The sequence below is a fragment of the Cucurbita moschata genome, unplaced genomic scaffold (assembly GCF_002738365.1).
Source record: "Cucurbita moschata cultivar Rifu unplaced genomic scaffold, Cmos_1.0 Cmo_Scf00029, whole genome shotgun sequence".
Taxonomy (NCBI): domain Eukaryota; kingdom Viridiplantae; phylum Streptophyta; class Magnoliopsida; order Cucurbitales; family Cucurbitaceae; genus Cucurbita; species Cucurbita moschata.
Window position 1 is genome coordinate 2,006,120 of NW_019268545.1, and position 18,032 is coordinate 2,024,151.

The 18,032-nt window shown below is 37.4% G+C and overlaps 2 protein-coding genes across 7 annotated transcripts; one reads left to right on the plus strand and one right to left on the minus strand.

Annotated features, from left to right (window-relative positions):
- Positions 1-6,785: 6,785 nt before the first annotated feature.
- LOC111463811 (tetraspanin-20-like) lies at positions 6,786-10,542 on the plus strand. Its single transcript, XM_023107735.1, has 6 exons — positions 6,786-7,452; positions 7,895-7,994; positions 9,060-9,140; positions 9,209-9,313; positions 9,849-10,028; positions 10,130-10,542. Exons 1-6 carry the CDS (start codon positions 7,139-7,141, stop codon positions 10,178-10,180), a joined length of 831 nt encoding a protein of 276 aa, XP_022963503.1. The 5' UTR covers positions 6,786-7,138; the 3' UTR covers positions 10,181-10,542.
- A 1,949-nt stretch (positions 10,543-12,491) lies between these two features.
- On the minus strand, positions 12,492-17,945 carry LOC111463809. 6 transcript variants are annotated; one of them, XM_023107727.1, is made up of 7 exons: positions 17,779-17,944; positions 17,143-17,250; positions 16,874-17,045; positions 15,997-16,073; positions 14,003-15,838; positions 13,504-13,654; positions 12,492-13,336 (listed from the first exon to the last, which is right to left on the minus strand). In XM_023107727.1, the coding sequence occupies exons 3-7, from the start codon at positions 17,010-17,012 to the stop codon at positions 12,654-12,656; spliced, it is 2,886 nt and encodes a 961-aa protein (XP_022963495.1). In that variant the 5' UTR covers positions 17,013-17,045; positions 17,143-17,250; positions 17,779-17,944; the 3' UTR covers positions 12,492-12,653. The 6 variants fall into 6 exon arrangements, with proteins under 6 accessions (XP_022963495.1, XP_022963497.1, XP_022963496.1 ...); XM_023107729.1 differs by having other exon boundaries at positions 17,143-17,296; XM_023107728.1 differs by having other exon boundaries at positions 17,753-17,944.
- Positions 17,946-18,032: the final 87 nt, after the last annotated feature.

Consider the following 18,032-nt stretch of genomic DNA (forward strand, 5'->3'; position numbering starts at 1 on the left):
TTCTGACGGTTTAGATATTTATTATTTTATTATTTCTGTTTAATTTCTTTTTTTACTTTACCCCTTTTACTTTCTCTTTTTTATTTTTATTTTTATTGTCAGATAAATTCTAGAAAATCACTAGTAAGATATTTGTTAGAGGAATTCGGATGGTTTAGATTTATTATTTTATTATATATATATATATATATATATATATTTACTTTTCCTATTTTACTTTCTTTTTTACTTTTTTATTGTTGTGAATTATGATGTTCTTGCGAATCACTAGTAAGATACTAGTAAGATATTTGTTGAGTGAATTGTGATGGTTCAATTGTTTATTATTTTATTATTTTTTTTAATTTCTTTTTTTACTTCTCATCTTTTACTTTCTTTTTACTTTTTTTTTATTGTCAGGTGAATTCTAATGGTTCAGCTGCTCTGCAAAGTTATTATTTTATTTTTTATTTTTTAATTTATTTTTTTACTTTTTCTCTTTTGATTTCTTTTTTACTTTTTTTATTGTTATGGTGAATTCTGACTCAATGTTCAGATGTCTGCAAAGTTATTATTTTATTATTCTAATGGTTCAGCTGGTCTGCAAAGTTATTATTTTATTATTTATTTTTAATTTATTTTTTTACTTATTCTCTTTTGATTTCTTTTTTACTTTTTTTATTGTCAGGTGGTGAATTCTGACTCAGATGTTCAGATGTCTGCAAAGTTATTATTTTTTAATTATTTTTTAATTTTTTCTCTTTTGATTTCTTTTTTACTTTTTCTATTTAAAGAATAACATTTTGTCATTGACGGGAAACCCTGTCACCTAATTCATTCTCTATCACCCTTAAATCTCTAGTTTATTTTTTTTTTGAGAGGATAGGGACATAGATTTCCAGTGGGAATGGAGTTCCCTCGAGTAATTTTTCATGTTTATTATAATTTTAAAAATAGTTATTTTAAGATATTCATATTTGAATGTAATTTTTATTAAAAAAGATTGTAAGTCGTATGTATTATATTAGAGTCTCAAAATTAACTAATTTATTTTTTTAATATAGCAAGAAAATGAGAAAGGATATATCTATACACTCTGATATAGAACTTGTTCTTCATGTAGTAATGATCGAAGTGACGGATTTGAACACCGAATCAAACCTCACATGAAAGTAGGGAACCCCGACACGAACCGTCTAGGTTCTTTTGTGGTACTTGAACCAAAATTATTATAGTAGTAGTCGACGATTCAAAATTGTGGTAGAGATCTAAATATATAAACATTGAAACCGGAAGATATTATTGATTTTTTTAAAAAATTTAAAAATATTTTATAAATAAAAAAAATGTAAAATTTAATAATATTTTATTAATTTAGCCATTAGAATTATTATAATAAATAATAAAATTTAACAATAGAACCTACAGCAATGTCTCCCAGTATGGTAGCATCATGGTATGATCCTTATTTTATTATTATTAATTAAGAGCCTTATCATTTTTCAGATTATCCACGTCACGTGGAGTAAATTACAGTTGGAAGTTGTGAATTTATGAACGGCTCAGATCGCGAGACTAGATAAGTATAATGAAATCAAGAGTAGATGCTAAAAACAATGTGGCTTTGGAAATGGTGCAAACGTGGCACGTTAGGATCATGCCATGTTGGCCAGTTAAGGGACAAAAAGTGAGCTCCACGCTGGTCTGAGCGAGTGGGACCCACTAATCATCCACGTGGCTGGATTATTTAATGGGCAATAATTTAACGAATTAGAGATGCCAAAAGACCGGGCGAGAATGAGTCGAGGATGTCAATTTAATTGGTTGGACCTGGTGAAAATTCAGGTCCAATCGATACAGGGAGAAAATTTGTGACGGGAGAGAGAATCCTCATCCAATCATAACCAGGGAGAGATCCCCTCATCCAATCATAACCAGGGAGAGATCCCCATCCAATCAGGGGAGAATTTCTGATGTCAATTTAATTGGTAGAGAAAATTTATGATGTCAATTTAATTGGTTGGAAAGGACCTAGCATCCAATCATAATAAGCCGGGAGAGAACTTCTGACCCAAATGGGAGAGAGAATGAAGATGAAAATCCACATCCAATCATAACACCGGAGAGATCCACGTCCAATCAGGGAGAGAATTTCTGATGTCAATTTAATTGGTTGGATATGAAAATCTACATCCAATCATAACCAAGGAGAGAAGAGAATTTCTGATGTCAATTTAATTGATTGGATCGTACCACATCCAATCATAACCAGAGAGAGATCCACATCATAATCAAGGAGAGAATTTCTGATGTTAGTTTAATTGGTTGGATCGAACCTAGTGAAAATCCACATCCAATCATAATCTGGGAGGGGGAGAGAGAATGAGGATGAAAATCCACATACAATCGGGAGATCCACATCCAATCACAATGAGGGAGAGAATTTCTAATGTCAATTTAATTGGTTGGATAGGACCAAGTGAAAATCCACATCCAATCATAAAAGGGAGAGATCCACATCCAATCATAACTAATAACCAGGGAGAGATCCACATCCAATCATACCGAGGGAGAGAATTTCTGACGTCAATTTAATTGGTTGGATAGGACCTAGTGAAAATCCACATTCAATCATAACTAGAGATCCACATCCAATCATAATGAGGAAGAGAATTTCTGATGTCAATTTAATTGGTAGGATCGGATAGTGAAAGTCCACATCCAATCATAAACAGGGAGAGAATTTCTGACAGAGAATATGACCGAAAATGGGATAGAGAATGAGAATGAAAATCCACATCCAATCCTAACTGGAGAGAGATCGAGAATTTTTTATGTCAATTTAATCCAATCATAACTCAGATTCACATTCAATCATAATAAGGAGAGAATTTCTGATGTCAATTTAATCCAATCATAACTAAAGAGAGATCCACATCCAATAAGAGAATTTCTGATGTCAATTTAATCCGATCATAATAAAGAGGGATCCACCTCAATAAGGAGAGAATTTCTGATGTCAATTTAATCCAATCATAACTAGAGAGATCCACATCCAATCATAATAAGGAGAGAATTTCTGATTTCTAATGTCAATTTAATCCAATCATAACTAGAGAGAGATCCACATCCAATAAGGAGAGAATTTATTATGTCAATTTAATCCAATCATAACTAGGGAGAGATCCACATCCAATCATAATAAGAAGAGAATTTCTGATGTCAATTTAATCCAATCATAACTAGAGAGAGATCCACATCCAATCATAATAAGGAGAGAATTTCTGATGTAAATTTAATTGGTTGGATGTGACTTAGTGAAAATCCACATCCAATCAGAAGCAGGAGAGAATTTCTGATAGAAAATGGGTGGGAGAAAGAATGAGGATGAAAATCCACATCCAATGGAGAGAGATCCACATTCAATCATAATCAGGGAGAGAATTTCTAATGTCAATTTAATTGGTTGGATCGGACCTAGTGAAAATCCACATCCAGTCATAACCAGGCCACATCCAATCATAATCAAGGAGAGAATTTCTTATGTCAATTTAATTGGTTCATCCAATCATAATCATGAGAATTTCTGATGTCAATTTAATTGGTTGGATCGGACCTAGTGAAAATCCACAGCCAATCATAATTGGAGAGATCCACATCTAATCATAACGAGGGAGAGAATTTCTGATGTCAATTTAATTGGTTGGATCGGACCTAGTAACATAACCGGAGAGATCCACATCTAATCAGAGGGAGAGAATTTCTGATGTCAATTTAATTGGTTAGATAGGACCTAGTGAAAATCCACATTCAATCATAACCCGAGAGAGAATTTCTGAACGAAAATGGGAGAGAGAAGGAGGATGAAAATCCACATCCAATCATAATTATAACCTGGGAGAGATCCACATCGGAGAGAATTTCTGATGTCAATCCACATCCAATCATAAGTAGGGAGAGAATTTTTGACCTAAAATGGGAGAGAATGAGGATGGAACATCCAATCATAACCAGGGAGAGATCACATCCAATCATAATCAAAGAGAGAATTTTTTATGTCAATTTAATTGGTTAGATAGGACCTAGTGAAAATCCATGTCCAATCATAACCCGGGAGAGATCCACATCCAATCATAACTAGGGAGGGATTCACATCCAATCATAACCAGGGTGAGAATTTTTTATATCAATTTAATTGGTTGAATGGACGTCGGCCAGAATTTCTAACCAAAATGGGAGAGAGAATGAGTATGAAAATCCACATCCAATCATAATCATAACTAGGAGAGATCCACATCAAATCAGAAGGAAATTTCTGATGGCAATTTAGTTGGTTGGATCGGATCTAGTGAAAATCTACATCCAATCATAACCAGGGAGAGAATTTCTGACTGAAAATGGGAGAGAGGATGAGGATGAAACATCCCATCATAATCAGGGCAGGGAGAGATCCACGTCTAATCATAATCATGGAGAGAATTTCTGATGTCAATTTAATGGGTTGGATCTGGTGAAAATCCACATCCAATCACAAGTAGGAGAGAATTTCAGAAAATGGGAGAGAGAATGAGGATGAAAATCCACATCCAATCATAACCAGAGAGGGATCCATGTCCAATCCTAATCGGGGAGAGAATTTCTTATGTCAATTTAATTGGTTGGATCGGACTAGTGAAAATCCACAACCAATCATAGTCTGTAAAGATCCACATCCAATCATAACGAGGGAGAGAATTTCTGATGTCAATTTAATTGGTTAGATCGCGTGAAGATCCACGTACCGAAAATGGGAGAGAGAATGAGGATAAAATCCAAATGGGAGAGAGAATGAGGATGAAAATCCACATCCAATCATAATCAGGAGAGAATTTCTGATGTGAATTTAATTGGTTGGATGGGACCCAGTGAAAATCCACATCCAGCAGCGAGAGAATTTCTGACAGAAAATGGGAGAGAGAATGAGGATAAAATCCACATCGGAGAGATCCAGGATTGGACCTAATAAAAATCCACATCCAATCGGAGAGAATTTCTGACCGAAAATGGGAGAGGGGGTGAGGATTACATTTCCTATTCCCGACCTCTCTCCAATCCCCGCCCCATATATATATATAAATGATAGATACATACATATATATACTATATATATAGATACATACATATATATATATATATACATACATATATATATATATATACATACATATATATATATATATATACATACATACATATATATATATATATATAGAGGAGTGAGGATTACATTTCCTTTCCCGGCCTCACTCCAATCCCATCCCCATATATATATATGTGTATGTATGTGTAGATACATATATATATATATATGTGTGTGTATGTATGTGTAGATACATATATATATAGAGAGATGGAGTGAGGATTACATTTCCTGTTCTCGACCTCACTCCAATCCCCGCCCGATATATATATATATATGTGCATGTATGTATGTGTAGATACATACATACATATATATATAGAGAGAGAGAGAGAGTAAGGATTACATTTCTTGTTCCCGACCTCACTCCAATCCCCGCCCCATATGTATATGTGTATGTATGTGTAGATACATACATACATACATATGTACACGTGTTTAGTGTCACAACATCCTCAGAGAAAGTAGGTTGTGACTCTCACACACAAGATAGATAAGGAGCAACTCTCACGTGAAGGTCAAAATTGAGGAGTGTCATGATGCAATTGAGGATGGTAGGTCATCCAACACACCACGAGTGTGCATTGAAGATAAGCTGAGGCATACGCAAGGTTCGAGAGAACGAGGTAACACGAGTATCGAAGACAAGCTCGAAGAGGGTCGAGTAGGGCTCTGAGCCATAATCTCAGAAGTCGGAGTTTCGATATGAGTTTCGACATGAAGCTCGAAAATTAAGCTCGTCTATATGAAAGATGAAAGCTCACCAAATTTAGTGTCAATCAGATACCCAATAGACTATACATGAGGTCCTATGTCTGTCAGTCAAAATGATGTCTACTTGAAAAGGATTGGAAATGATTCAAAATATACTATACGGGGAGGCACGATGTTGGCTTTCCACCACTCTTGGTCCCTGAGGTCTAAGCGAGCTATCCTGTGGCACATGCATGTATCACAACATGGGTTCGTGTCTCAGGCATCATTCTTTGAAAAGGGTCTTTCAAGTACAGTACCGAACGACACGAGTGTGTCGATATTGCGCTCAGTCCATGTGACGGATGTTAGATTACACACCCACTATCTGGAACGTATGTTGTAGACGGTTTAGCATGGACACGGAAGAGTCCAATGCTTGAGACAATCTAGATGGTCGAGCAAGCCTAGATTGTCAATATGTCTCGAGGCATGGGATGACATCACAATGCATGGATCATGTTATTGGGAACCGAGATAACAATGAGATGCGACATGATTTTGTCGCACACGATTGAATATGTATGCACAAACGGAGTGTGGCCAAACAAGTTTGGATTCTGCACAAGCTATGTTCGGTTGGCGAAGTCAAACCTCATCAACGGTTCGACAAAGCAACAAAGTCGAGCGAAAAATAAAATAAATATATATATTTTTTAAGTGGACATTTGTAGCCACACATTTAAATTTATATGGGCAACAGAAGGAAGTCATTTATCTTGGGCCTCCACTCCATTCTAAATGGTAATAATTAGAAAATAAAATCGGAGAGAGGGAAATTTATATATATATATATATATTACTTTAATTAATTTTAAAAAACAATAATCTTTTGGGATTAAAAATATGTGATCGCTCTCTTAAATAGAATTATAAATAGTTTTCTTGTTCTTCGTTATTTTAAAAAAATGGATTCGAAATCGGAGAGAGGGAAATTTCAGTGTTCTTGAATGTTTTAGTTTAGTAATACAGCCTTGATTCCACGCGATCGATCGTTTCGATTTCGAATACAGAATCCAAAGGGATTTGGGATTTGGAGGCCATACGATTTCGATTTGTTGCCTTCAACTCTGTCTCTTTCGATCCTTTTTCTTGTTCTTCCTTTACAAAATCCCTTTCTATTTTGCTTTTTCACTGAAAATTTCCATTTCTTTCCATCAACAAAAAGAAGGGAACGCTGAGAATCTGGATTTGGGTTTGAATTCCTAGGCCGAAGATCCACCAGAAATGGCTCGCACTTGCTGTCATGTTTCTCTTGCGTTCATCATCAAATGCTTCAATTTTCTTCAGGCTTTTGTTGGGGTTTCGATTATAGTTTATTCGGCATGGATGCTTGATCGCTGGAACCACCATCTCCCTGTTTCTCCTCCGCCGTCTCCTTTGCCGGCTTTGGCTCCTTCTCCGGCTTCGTTCTATTTAAGTTCTGAATCCGTAGCTGTTGCCGATCGGATCATGCCTATCAATTTAGCTGCTGATTTGATTCCCGGTTTCGATACGGAATTAGAAATTGATTTGAACGCCTTCAAGCTTCCAGCTCCTTGGTGAGATTTCTTTGAATTTGTTATCCGGAATTTCTGTGAGATTTTCGATTTGTTTGTGTTTCTTGTGACTTTTAATTAGGGCAGATTTATGAATTGGGGAAGTTTTTGCAATCAATGAACTTCGTATTGCATTTTATACTGTTTGAAATTTAGTTCGATTGTTTGGAGGAATTTAAGCTTCTCTGGCAGCAATTTTACTCTTAGTTGTTGGGGATTTGATGGATCATGGATGGGACTCTCCCCTGAGAAGTGAACTAAACATGGATTTTGCTGAAGTCTTCTACCGATTGATTCTCTTTCTGTATATTAATTTGGTAGTTCTTAAGTCTTTTTATGCTGAGTTATCATATGATTATTGCTGCATACTGGTAATTATGTCGTTAAATGTTGGATTCAGTAGGCTTATAAGATTGTTGAATTGTTGTTTTCTCTTTGGTGGCAGGTTCATCTACTCATTCATGGGATTGGGCATCTTGTTGTGTTGTATTGCTTTAGTTGGCTGTATTGCAGCTGAAGCAATAAGTGGCTGCTGCCTCTGTTTCGTATCCTATGATTTGTAGTTTATTACAGCTTGTTTTTCAGTTCTAGATATTGCCTTTTTCCCCTTTGCTATTTTGGGAATTCGAAATACTTCGATGCTGAATTTATCTTTGTTCTTGAGTTATACCAGGGAAAATCACACCGCACGCAGTTGAATTCCCAAGGACCAATAGATACTTGATATAGGAACTGAAGTTATCTTTGTTCTTGAGTTATACGAGTGAAAATCATACCTCCACGCAGTTGAATTCCTGAGGACCAATAGATACTTGATATAGGAACTGAATTTATCTTTGTTCTTGAGTGATACGAGTGAAAATCATACCCCACATAGTTGAATTCCCAAGGACCAATAGAAACTTGATATAGGAACTGAAGTTATCTTTGTTCTCGAGGTATACGAGTGAAAATCATACCCCACATAGTCGAATTCCCAAGGACCAATAGAAACTTGATATAGGAACTGAAGTTATCTTTGTTCTTGAGTTATACGAGTGAAAATCATATCCCACGTAGTCGAATTCCCAAGGACCAATAGAAACTTGATGTAGGAACTGAATTTATCTTTGTTCTCGAGTTATACGAGTGAAAAATCATACCCCACGTAGTCCAATTCCTGAGACCAATAAAAACTTGATATAGGAACGCATGTGTTCGTGTGGAACTTACTGATCCTAACAAATGGTTTGAAGAGTTGCATTCCAATGGCTTAATTCAAGCAAAATGGACAAGGAAAGAGGATATACTTTCTTCCATTGTTCACTTCTTCACCTTATTTCAACTACTTTTGGAACTCTTGATCCTTTGTGTTTACTTTTTTCCTTTGAAAAGGGAAGAACTTTTGTTTCTTGATGAGTGAACATTTTTGCTATGGCTCAAGCCCACCGCTAGCAAATATTTGTCCTCTTTGGGCTTTCCCTTTTGGATTTCTCCTCAAGGTTTTAAAACGCGTCTGCTAGGGAGAGGTTTCCACACCCTTATAAAGGGTGTTTCATTCTCCTCCCCAACCGACGTGGGATCTCATCATTTCTATTTAGCATCTCTTACCCTTAACCTAGCAACATTAGTATAACATGCTTATAATGCTATTTATTCTCGTTGAAGTGGCTTTGGTGGCATTTATTGGCATCGATCGCCGGTGGGAAAAGGTATTGTTCTGCACTTGAAAGCAAATTTACTTGTTCTATCAATATGTATTTACTTGAAAACGGTGCAGGATCTTCCGTTGGACCCAACTGGTGAATTGAAGGAACTTAGGCAATTCATTGAAGATAACATCGATGTATGCAAGTGGATCGGTATCATTGTGATTTCAACCCAGGTAGAATAGACTGAAACTAATCGTAAATCTTTCGTTTGTTTCTGAATCCATGTCGTGGTAGAATGTTAACGGGCGAAATTGTAGAAAATACCTCTGGACTTTGCCTTTTGTTTTAAAGACCTAATTTTTCGGTAGTTGCATGCCATTTGAGTAGAAATCTTATAGAATATTGGATGGAAATTACGACGTGTGGCAAGGACGTGGAACGACGTGGCGGTGTTTTTGGGTCCCAATTTCCATTTGGTATACTAGAGTATCATTCTAGGTTCCAATTTTTGTTCACCATTCTAACGGATTTCTACTCTAGTGGTTAAAAAAAAATAACGGTATTCCTTAAACGAATGACAAAGTTCAATCTAATATTCATTTGAGTGATAGCGAATTATAATTATCTAGTGGTTCGTGTTTCTTCTGATGGTGGCAAATGTTGCTCGTTTATGCGATTTACTCAAAGTTTATATAGTGTATTCTCTCAGGCACGTTTTGATTATACTTGTTATGACCATTCACTTGATTCTTTAATGCAATCTCTCAGGCATTGTCTCTACTGCTAGCGATTATTCTGAGATCCATGGTTTCAACCCGTAAAACTGAGTATGATACAGAAGAGGAGATTGGTGTTCGAGATAGAACTCGGGAGCCATTGCTTAATCCACCAGGAAATCAAGCTTCTGGTGCTCATTTTGACCTTTGGGGCGCTCGAATGAGAGAGAAGGTATCGTGTTCTTGCACTGATCTCTTTTAGGAAAGGGAAAGAAGATAAAAAATTACACAAAATCTGTTACTAAATGTAGTTTCCATCCTATTCATTTGCAGTATGGATTGAACAATAGTGACAGATACAATTCATCGAATCAAATCTCGTAAACCGAAGAGAAAACTCAAGCAGTCGAAACAGAAAGCCTTCCTAGCGCAGATCAGAGGAACCTCGACATTACCAGATTCTCTCTTTGTTACATCGTGTTATTTCAACCGAAGGTCGGAACTGTTCCACTATGTTGTGTGTGCTTTGATTTTGGTTGGTCTTATAGGATAGATTACAATCAGCTTTGCGAAAGAACGGAAGGTCATGGCGTGTGTGATGAGATGAGCATATCATCAAAGTTGAGGAATTTGAATGAGTTCTATTTTAACATTCTAATCTTGTAAACTGAGTGAGGTCTGATCTAATGGATTATTTGTAGAAACCTTCTTTAAAGGGTCATTACTATCACGGCTCCCTTAGTATACACTGCTGAGAGAAATAGATATACCTGAAAGGACATTTAGAAAGGCTGTTACAGGCTGCAGCTAATCAAGTTTATATATGCATACAAACAATTTAACCTAACTATTATTATCAAGGAAGAGTCAAATACTTTAGGCAATCACGTGTCTGCTTAGTGACTCCCAAAATGGATAGAGACTGTGTCCCACAGCATTCAATTCAGTGGGTGAAGAATGATGAGTCCACTGTCAATCAATGACCCAGGGGTAAAGTTAACCCTTTTTCATAAAGCGAATTCCAAATATGAATTCGTGAGATACCATCGAGGGGAACAAAATATTCTTTGTAAAAGTGGGAAACGTCTCCAACCATACCTAAAAATATTCTTTGTAAAAGTGGGAAACGTCTCCAACCATACCTAAAAATATTCTTTATAAGAGTGAAAATCTCTTTAATCGACCCATTTTTAAAAAACCTTGCAAAGAAACTCGAAAGGAAAAATCCAAAAAAGACAATATCAAAAATTGAAAAATCCAAAAAAAGATTTTCCCAAAAAAGACAATATCTATTAACAGTGGGCTTGTTGTGTGTAGAGGGAAAACCCAAAAAAAGACCATATCTACTTGGGAGTGTGCTTGTTGTAAAGGAAAAACCCAAAAAAAACAAATCTAAAAAAAGACTATATCTATTCGAGAGTGTGCTTGTTGTAAAGGAAAACCCCAAAAAAGAAATATCTACTATTGTGTTTGGTGTGAAGAGAAAACCCAAAAAAGACAACATCTACTAGCAGTGTGCTTGATGTAAAGGGAAAACCCAAAAAAGACAATATCTACTAGCAGTGTGCTTGTTACAAAGGGAAAACCCAAAAAAAGACAATATCTACTGGCAGTGTGCTTGCTAGAGGGAAAACAAAAAAAAAAAACAATATCTACCAGTAGTGTGCTTGTTGTAGAGGGAAAATCCAAAAAAGACAATATCTACTAGTGTATTTGTTGTAAAGGGAAAACCCAAAAAAGACAATATCTACTAGCAGTGTGCTTGCTAGAGGGAAAACCAAAAAAAGACAATATGTACTAGCAGTGTGCTTGTTGTAAAGGGAAAACTAAAAAAAAAAAAAACAATATCTACTAGCAGTGTGCTTGTTGTAAAGGGAAAACCCAAAAAAAGACAATTTCTACTATGTGCCTGCTGTAGAGGGAAAACCCAAAAAAGACTATCGTAGAGGGTAAGCCCAAAAAAGACAATATCTATTGGTAGTGGGCTTGAAAACAATATCTACTAGTAGTAGACTTGAGCTTGAGCGGTTACAAATGATATCAGAGTCAGACACCGGATGGTGAGCCAGCATTGGGTCAAATGGTATATGAGACAAACACCAGAGGGTAAGCCAACATTGGGTTAAAAGACAATATTTGCTAGTAATGGATTAGAGCTGTTACAAATGGTATCAGAGGTAGACACTAGATGGTGTGCCAGCGTTGGGTTGTTCCAAATGGTGTCAAAGCTAGACACTGGGCGGTGTGCCAGCAAGGTCGGAGCTCCAAAGGGAGGTCGACATCGGACAGTGTGCCAACAAGGTCGGAGCCCCAAAGGGGGGTGGACATCAGGCGGTGTGCTAGCAAGGACGCTGAACCCCGAAAGGGGTGAACTGTGAGATCCCACATCAATTGAAGAGGGGAACGAGTGCCAGCGAGAACGCTGGACCCCAAAAGGGTGGATTGTGAGATCTGACATCGATTGGAGAGGGAAATAAGACATTCCTTGTAAGGTCTGAAAACCTCTCCTTTAAAGACCATGAGGGAAAGCCCGAAAAAAAAGGCCCAAAGAAACAATATGTGCTACCGATGGACGGTTACGGAATCGAATCCCTCCCATGTTATTCCTCAATTCCAAAATCCTATGTTGCTCCACTCATATCTATCTTGTTACGAACTCATAAGAACTTTAGATGAATCAAATACAAAAGTTGAATGATCAAAATAAAGCATTTGCTTCTGTTATACCTGATGGGTTTTCACAAAATAAACATTAGAGGTTAAGTAGGCAAACTTAGCTAAACATACAGAACATAAAACAGAGGACCATCATTATTGATTATCAGATACAAAAGGTGAGAGGGTTAATGAATTATGATCATACTTTACCTGTCAATTCAACTACGGCCTCTTCCAAAAGCTCTTCCAGCAATCTTCTCTCTACTTCCTTCCCCAAATTATCCATTTCCATCCTCAGCTGCTCATCCCAATGTCTTCCCCCAACTTCTTTCCTGACTGCCCTTTCCACCACCAGGCCATCGCAGTCCCCAATGTCTCCTGTAACACATCTAAATTCCCCACAAACCCAATCCTTCAGTTTTACCATAACACAGTCCAATAATGTTAGTGATGTGCCCTCTGCAAAGCTGCTGTCATGGGCCCTGCTCGATAATTTGGCTCGCCTGTGGTCGAGTTCCTCACATGTTATATCCATCAAGGCAGCATTGACACAGTCGAACACAAGTTTCCTACTCGATCTCAGCTGCCTTCGCTTGGCCTCGAGCATCAGCTCTTGGCTGCTTAGATTGGCATATTTATCTCTTAGAGATGGATCTAGTGGATTTACAAGCGAATGCCATCTAGTAAACAGTAAGCCACATTGTTGTACTTCATTACTGAGGCCAGACAATGTAAGAAGGGCTTCCACAAGGCAATGCCAGTTTTGTTCTTCCTCTAGAAAAGTGGAAACTGGTGAAGAACCAACCCAATATACACTTCGAGCAATTGATTCTATCGGTGGCGATTTGTCGATGAGGTTATTCTTGAATGGCATATAGAACTCTGTTCAGTTAAAGATTTATATGAGATGCAGATAAATACATGGATAAGTCAAAACAACTTCTGTTCTAGCCTACGAGTGTGCATTTCGTTCCTTGTTTCTTTTCTTCTTTTCCCATCATTTATTATTTATTTATTTATTTATGTTTTTAAGGAGGGGGATTGATTACCCTGATTCCTTGGCTTCAAATAGCTTGAGAATTCTAAATGTGTGTTGTCATCTTCAAAAAATGGTGTTTCCAGAACGGATATTGGACTTGGCTGCTCCTGATTTTCACCAACATTTCCAGTCATGAAAGGCCTTTTCACAGACAACCCCTCCTACAAATCATAACAAACGACCCTGTTCAATTACTATCACAATCAAATGGCTTGATTTATTTGGAAAAGAAAAATATTCATGAAACTACTGAAACAGATACAGGCCAACTGCGTTCGAGTTATTCGGCCAGGCACTTAATACAACTCCAACTCCCCATAGAAAACCCAATTTTGTCACAAGTTAGATCAAAACATTGAAGAACTTTGTAGCTTAACATATAAACAAGTTACCAATGATATGTGAATGGAATTTGAATTTGAAGAACTTTCTATGATTATGTATGTTGTGATATTTAGCATCATACAGATTATTATGCAACTATTACAACCACAGAAGGAAAGATTTACCTCATGATGAACTTCAGCTCCTCTTGCAACCACATTGGTTAAATGTAGGAAAGAAGTGCTTGATGAGCACCCTTCACCATCATTAGAATGAGATGCAGCATTACTAAAACCTCGAGAGTGATGAACGAAAGCTAGGGATGGGAGTGTCTCAGCACTCCAAGATTTGGGTTCATCTTTTGGTTGATATCCACTACATTTTTCTCCATTTGTTTTCTTATTCCTGGTAAAGAACGAACTTGAAACTTCCTCATTAAGTGATGACTTAACACCCTTTTGCTTTGCTAGCATCTTTGAATCATCTGTTTTGATGGTCTCAAGATCTGATGCTTCAAGATTAAGCATGCCAAACAATGGAGAAGATCCCGGGACAGATTTTGACCGTGCAAGCATTGTGGGAGAATCGTCTAGACATTCAATATTTTCATCACTATTAAAACAGGGTTCTAACTCACTTGTTGTTTCATGTTCATTAGCTTCATTATCCGTTACTGTCGATTTCTTTGCATCTGATAGTGCAAGCATCTCACCCAATGTACTCGAGTTTCTCCTAACACGCCTTCGCTCTTGATAGTTCCCATGTGATGTCATCATGGCCCATCTTTCCGACAGTCGCTTCTTAGCTTCTCTGCACACGGATGACTCTAGAGAACATGACATCCGGCTGAATGACGAGGACGAATATGGGCTACTACTATATCTGTTAACATATTCCCAAGAATGGCGTGAAGAGGAAGACATGACTTCCAAATCACTCAGATTTTCTACTGCATAGTCATTCTCAGATTTTTCAAATGAACTTTCGTCACCAGTATAACCATTTGAAAACACGGAAGAAAGCAAAGTTTCATCCCTTCGACGGCCCAAAAGATTGTCACACATTTTCTCAGTAATATTCCTTGCAAATTTTCTTGATTCCTTCACATCATCATCTTCAAATCCCTCATCGAAAGGCAATGAGCCAGGTGATGAGACTATAGGCTTATTATCATGATTCCTCCCAGGACTAGGCTTCAAAACCACTATTCTTGTTGGCTGAACAGCTACAGCATATTCATTAGTTCTATTAATACCTGGAGTAGGAGAAAGTCTAGAATCACTTTTGTCTAAAATAGCTGACTGACCCCTCTGAACTGGTAGCCTTGATTGTCTACAGCCTTTTTTCTCAAATTCAGTAAATCTTTCATCCCTAGAAACCTTTGAAGGTCTAAGAACAGTGATGCGCTTTGTCTCGGGGGATGGAGGGATGGACGGGAGTTCATTCAGATGCTGAGTAAACAAAGAATTTGGCTCCTGCAGAAACTTGACAAGCAAATCCTTATTGGAACTTAAGATTTCTACAGCATCTTGAAATTCTTTGGATTGGCGCAGTTTCTCATCTGTTGCCAGACATTTCGCTTCTACAAACTTCTGGCGAACGAGAGCCATCTTTCTATCATCCAGAATTTCACTTTCTACTACCTTCTTTGGCAGCTTTTCTCTAATATCATTTGTCTGTGGAGATCGCTGCCATATTTCATAAACATCTTTATATTCTTTCTGCTCTGAACATTCATTGACTTGACATTTCATTCCCTCTTCTAAGAAGTCACTTCGTTCCCTGCATTCTATTGGCATTCCATGCTTTGCACTTCTACCCTTCGGATAACTTAATACATTATTTCTTTGAACAGATGAACCAGGAAGCTTATGAGGGAGAGTTTCAAGCCCCATTAGCTTTGCAACCACATTGGGTGGATTTTTCGTACACTCCATTTCAGACATATCTTGATCTATAAGCATCTTCACAGGTGTTCCATTTGCTCTCTTTTTCGAAGCTCTCTGAAATTCAGGCACTGTCTGATCAATCCACCGAAATACAAAGTACCAAGATAGTGAGTTGTGGATGACATAACAAAATCAAAAAAAAAAATCGATATCTGATTCTGGACCTCCAGCTCTATATGACTAGATTTTGTGATAAGTGTTTATAAGGACAAGGGGGGCACAACATTTACCAGATTATCTTCCGTCTGATTTGTGGAGTGATTAAACATCCTTGCCACATCTGCCTGATTCCTTGGGAGAGTAGAACCTGCCAAATAGCCACATCTCTGTCATCCCGTTCACAATCAAAAAACAAAATGAACAAGCACTATAAGCACCAGAAGAAGTATCTGTATGTGTGGGTCCCACACAGAAAACATAACGTTCACTAAAAAGAAGTCGCCATTGAAACAAAAAAATGAATAATTAAGGAAAGGGATTTACACAAAGCAGCCAATGTCCCCTGTGAGAAAAATAGAGAGAAAAAGATTAGTCTAGAGGTCCTAAGGGAGAAAAGGCCCAGGTGGTTAATCTTTTTAGGTTATAATTAAGGTTTTAATTAAGGCAATCCAGAAAAAAGTGGTGGTAATCCAACCCACCCCACAAAAAAAAATATTCTTTTCATTTCTCCTCCCTTCAATCCACTATCTTCTCTTCTTTCTCTTCCTCTCTACAGGCACAGCTACTTAAGGTCACAATCAGAAAGCAAGACTAATAGCCCAATCATGTGAATCGACATTGCTGATAGCTTCAATTGATAACAGGTCAAAGTCGCCTAGCAACAAATCAAATTTTGTTCCCCTCCTCAAGTCCAAAAGGAAAAAAAAAGTCTTATTTTTCCATATTTACGTTGGGCCTCAATCATGGAGTATTTTGACCTTACCAAAGACAATTGCAAATCAAGGGGAAAAGGGGAGATAGAATAGATGAGACGAGATTGGAAATTCGACTCAGTCAAAGAGAAGAACCCATTAAATTCTAGCAATATTTAAACAATAATGAAAGTTTAATAAGATAAACTTAAGTAATTTGAACAAGATATGGTATCCAGAGGAAAATAGAGGTCACCTTCACGATGTGGTGCATCAGTAAGAAGCTTGTTCCTAGAGACACCCGTACTCAGATCAAAGAGGTTCACCATTCTGCCCAGACAGCCAGGGAAAGGCTTTTCATTACTACCAACTTTTTTTCTCTGAATCCCATTCATCTCAATACCTTTACTCCCTTGGTTGTAGTAATGCTGAAACAAGAACATTTCATGGTGGATGGTCATACACAGACAGAGAATTAAATAACAAGAACATTTAATTGCATAAATGAGTTGGAAGTATCCCAACCTGTATATCTTGGCCGCAAAATCAAGGATCTGTTTCTGAGACGTTAACCATGAACAGTCACCCCCAATGAGTTAAACAGCAATGGAATTTCATGGTGGATGGTGGATTCTAAGAGCAAAACAGGCCAGAATAAAAAATCAATGTCTGCGGGGACCTACATTGAATTAACTGGTAACCAGAAGATAAACATTCCATAAGAAAAAAAAAATCAACAGATAATCAAAATTAGGAAATGAACCCCTAATCTTGAGAGCAAGAGAGGCCCCAATAGGTGACCAAAAGCCGATAAAGCAACTTTTTACAGATTCAAAATCGAACTGAGCAGCGACAAGGAGAAAGGGGCAAAAGAGAAAAAAAAGGATAAAAAGGGAAGAATCTAGCTTCAAAAGTTGCCTGAGCAAAAGAAAAAAATGGAAAGAAAAAGGCGAGAGTGAGAGTGAAATCAGATTCAACTAGCAGCAAAGAGCAACAGAGCCTTAAAAGAGCGAGATCGACGAGAAAGCAAAAGAAAAATACAGAACACAGCGACAAATGGAGCCAATTTTCACACAGCTTTTCTAAGTGAAAGAATCATGATTCTGACAGTTTGAACAAGAAGCTGCATTGTAACCTAAGAGATAGAGAGAGAAATGGAACCAATTTGGGGCCGTGAAAATGGCCGGAAAGTGACATTCCGTCGGAAAACAACCGCAAAACCACCGAAACTCCCCCGTCAGAGCCCTCTGCAACTGCAAGCTGGTAGAGAGAGAGAGAGAATTGGTCAGTGAGAGTGGACTCCTAACCCTCCGCCGCCCCACTGCCCGTCGGACTTGAAGTGATTTCTTAATTCTAATTCATTTGTAACGTTCGATTACGGTTAAAAAATTAATACGGCTCTTCGTTTTGCTATT

Excerpts from the sequence above, each read along its gene's own strand:
- LOC111463811 (XM_023107735.1), top strand. The coding sequence starts at position 7,139 with ATGGCTCGCACTTGCTGTCATGTTTCTCTTGCGTTCATCATCAAATGC. Across the intron at positions 9,141-9,208 it reads TCGATCGCCGGTGGGAAAAG|GATCTTCCGTTGGACCCAAC; the intron begins GTATTGTTCTGC and ends AAAACGGTGCAG. Across the intron at positions 9,314-9,848 it reads TCATTGTGATTTCAACCCAG|GCATTGTCTCTACTGCTAGC; the intron begins GTAGAATAGACT and ends GCAATCTCTCAG.
- LOC111463809 (XM_023107727.1), bottom strand. The coding sequence starts at position 17,012 with ATGAATGGGATTCAGAGAAAAAAAGTTGGTAGTAATGAAAAGCCTTTC. Across the intron at positions 13,655-14,002 it reads GAGCTGAAGTTCATCATGAG|GAGGGGTTGTCTGTGAAAAG; the intron begins GTAAATCTTTCC and ends TATGATTTGTAG. Across the intron at positions 13,337-13,503 it reads TTTGAAGCCAAGGAATCAGG|AGTTCTATATGCCATTCAAG; the intron begins GTAATCAATCCC and ends TTAACTGAACAG.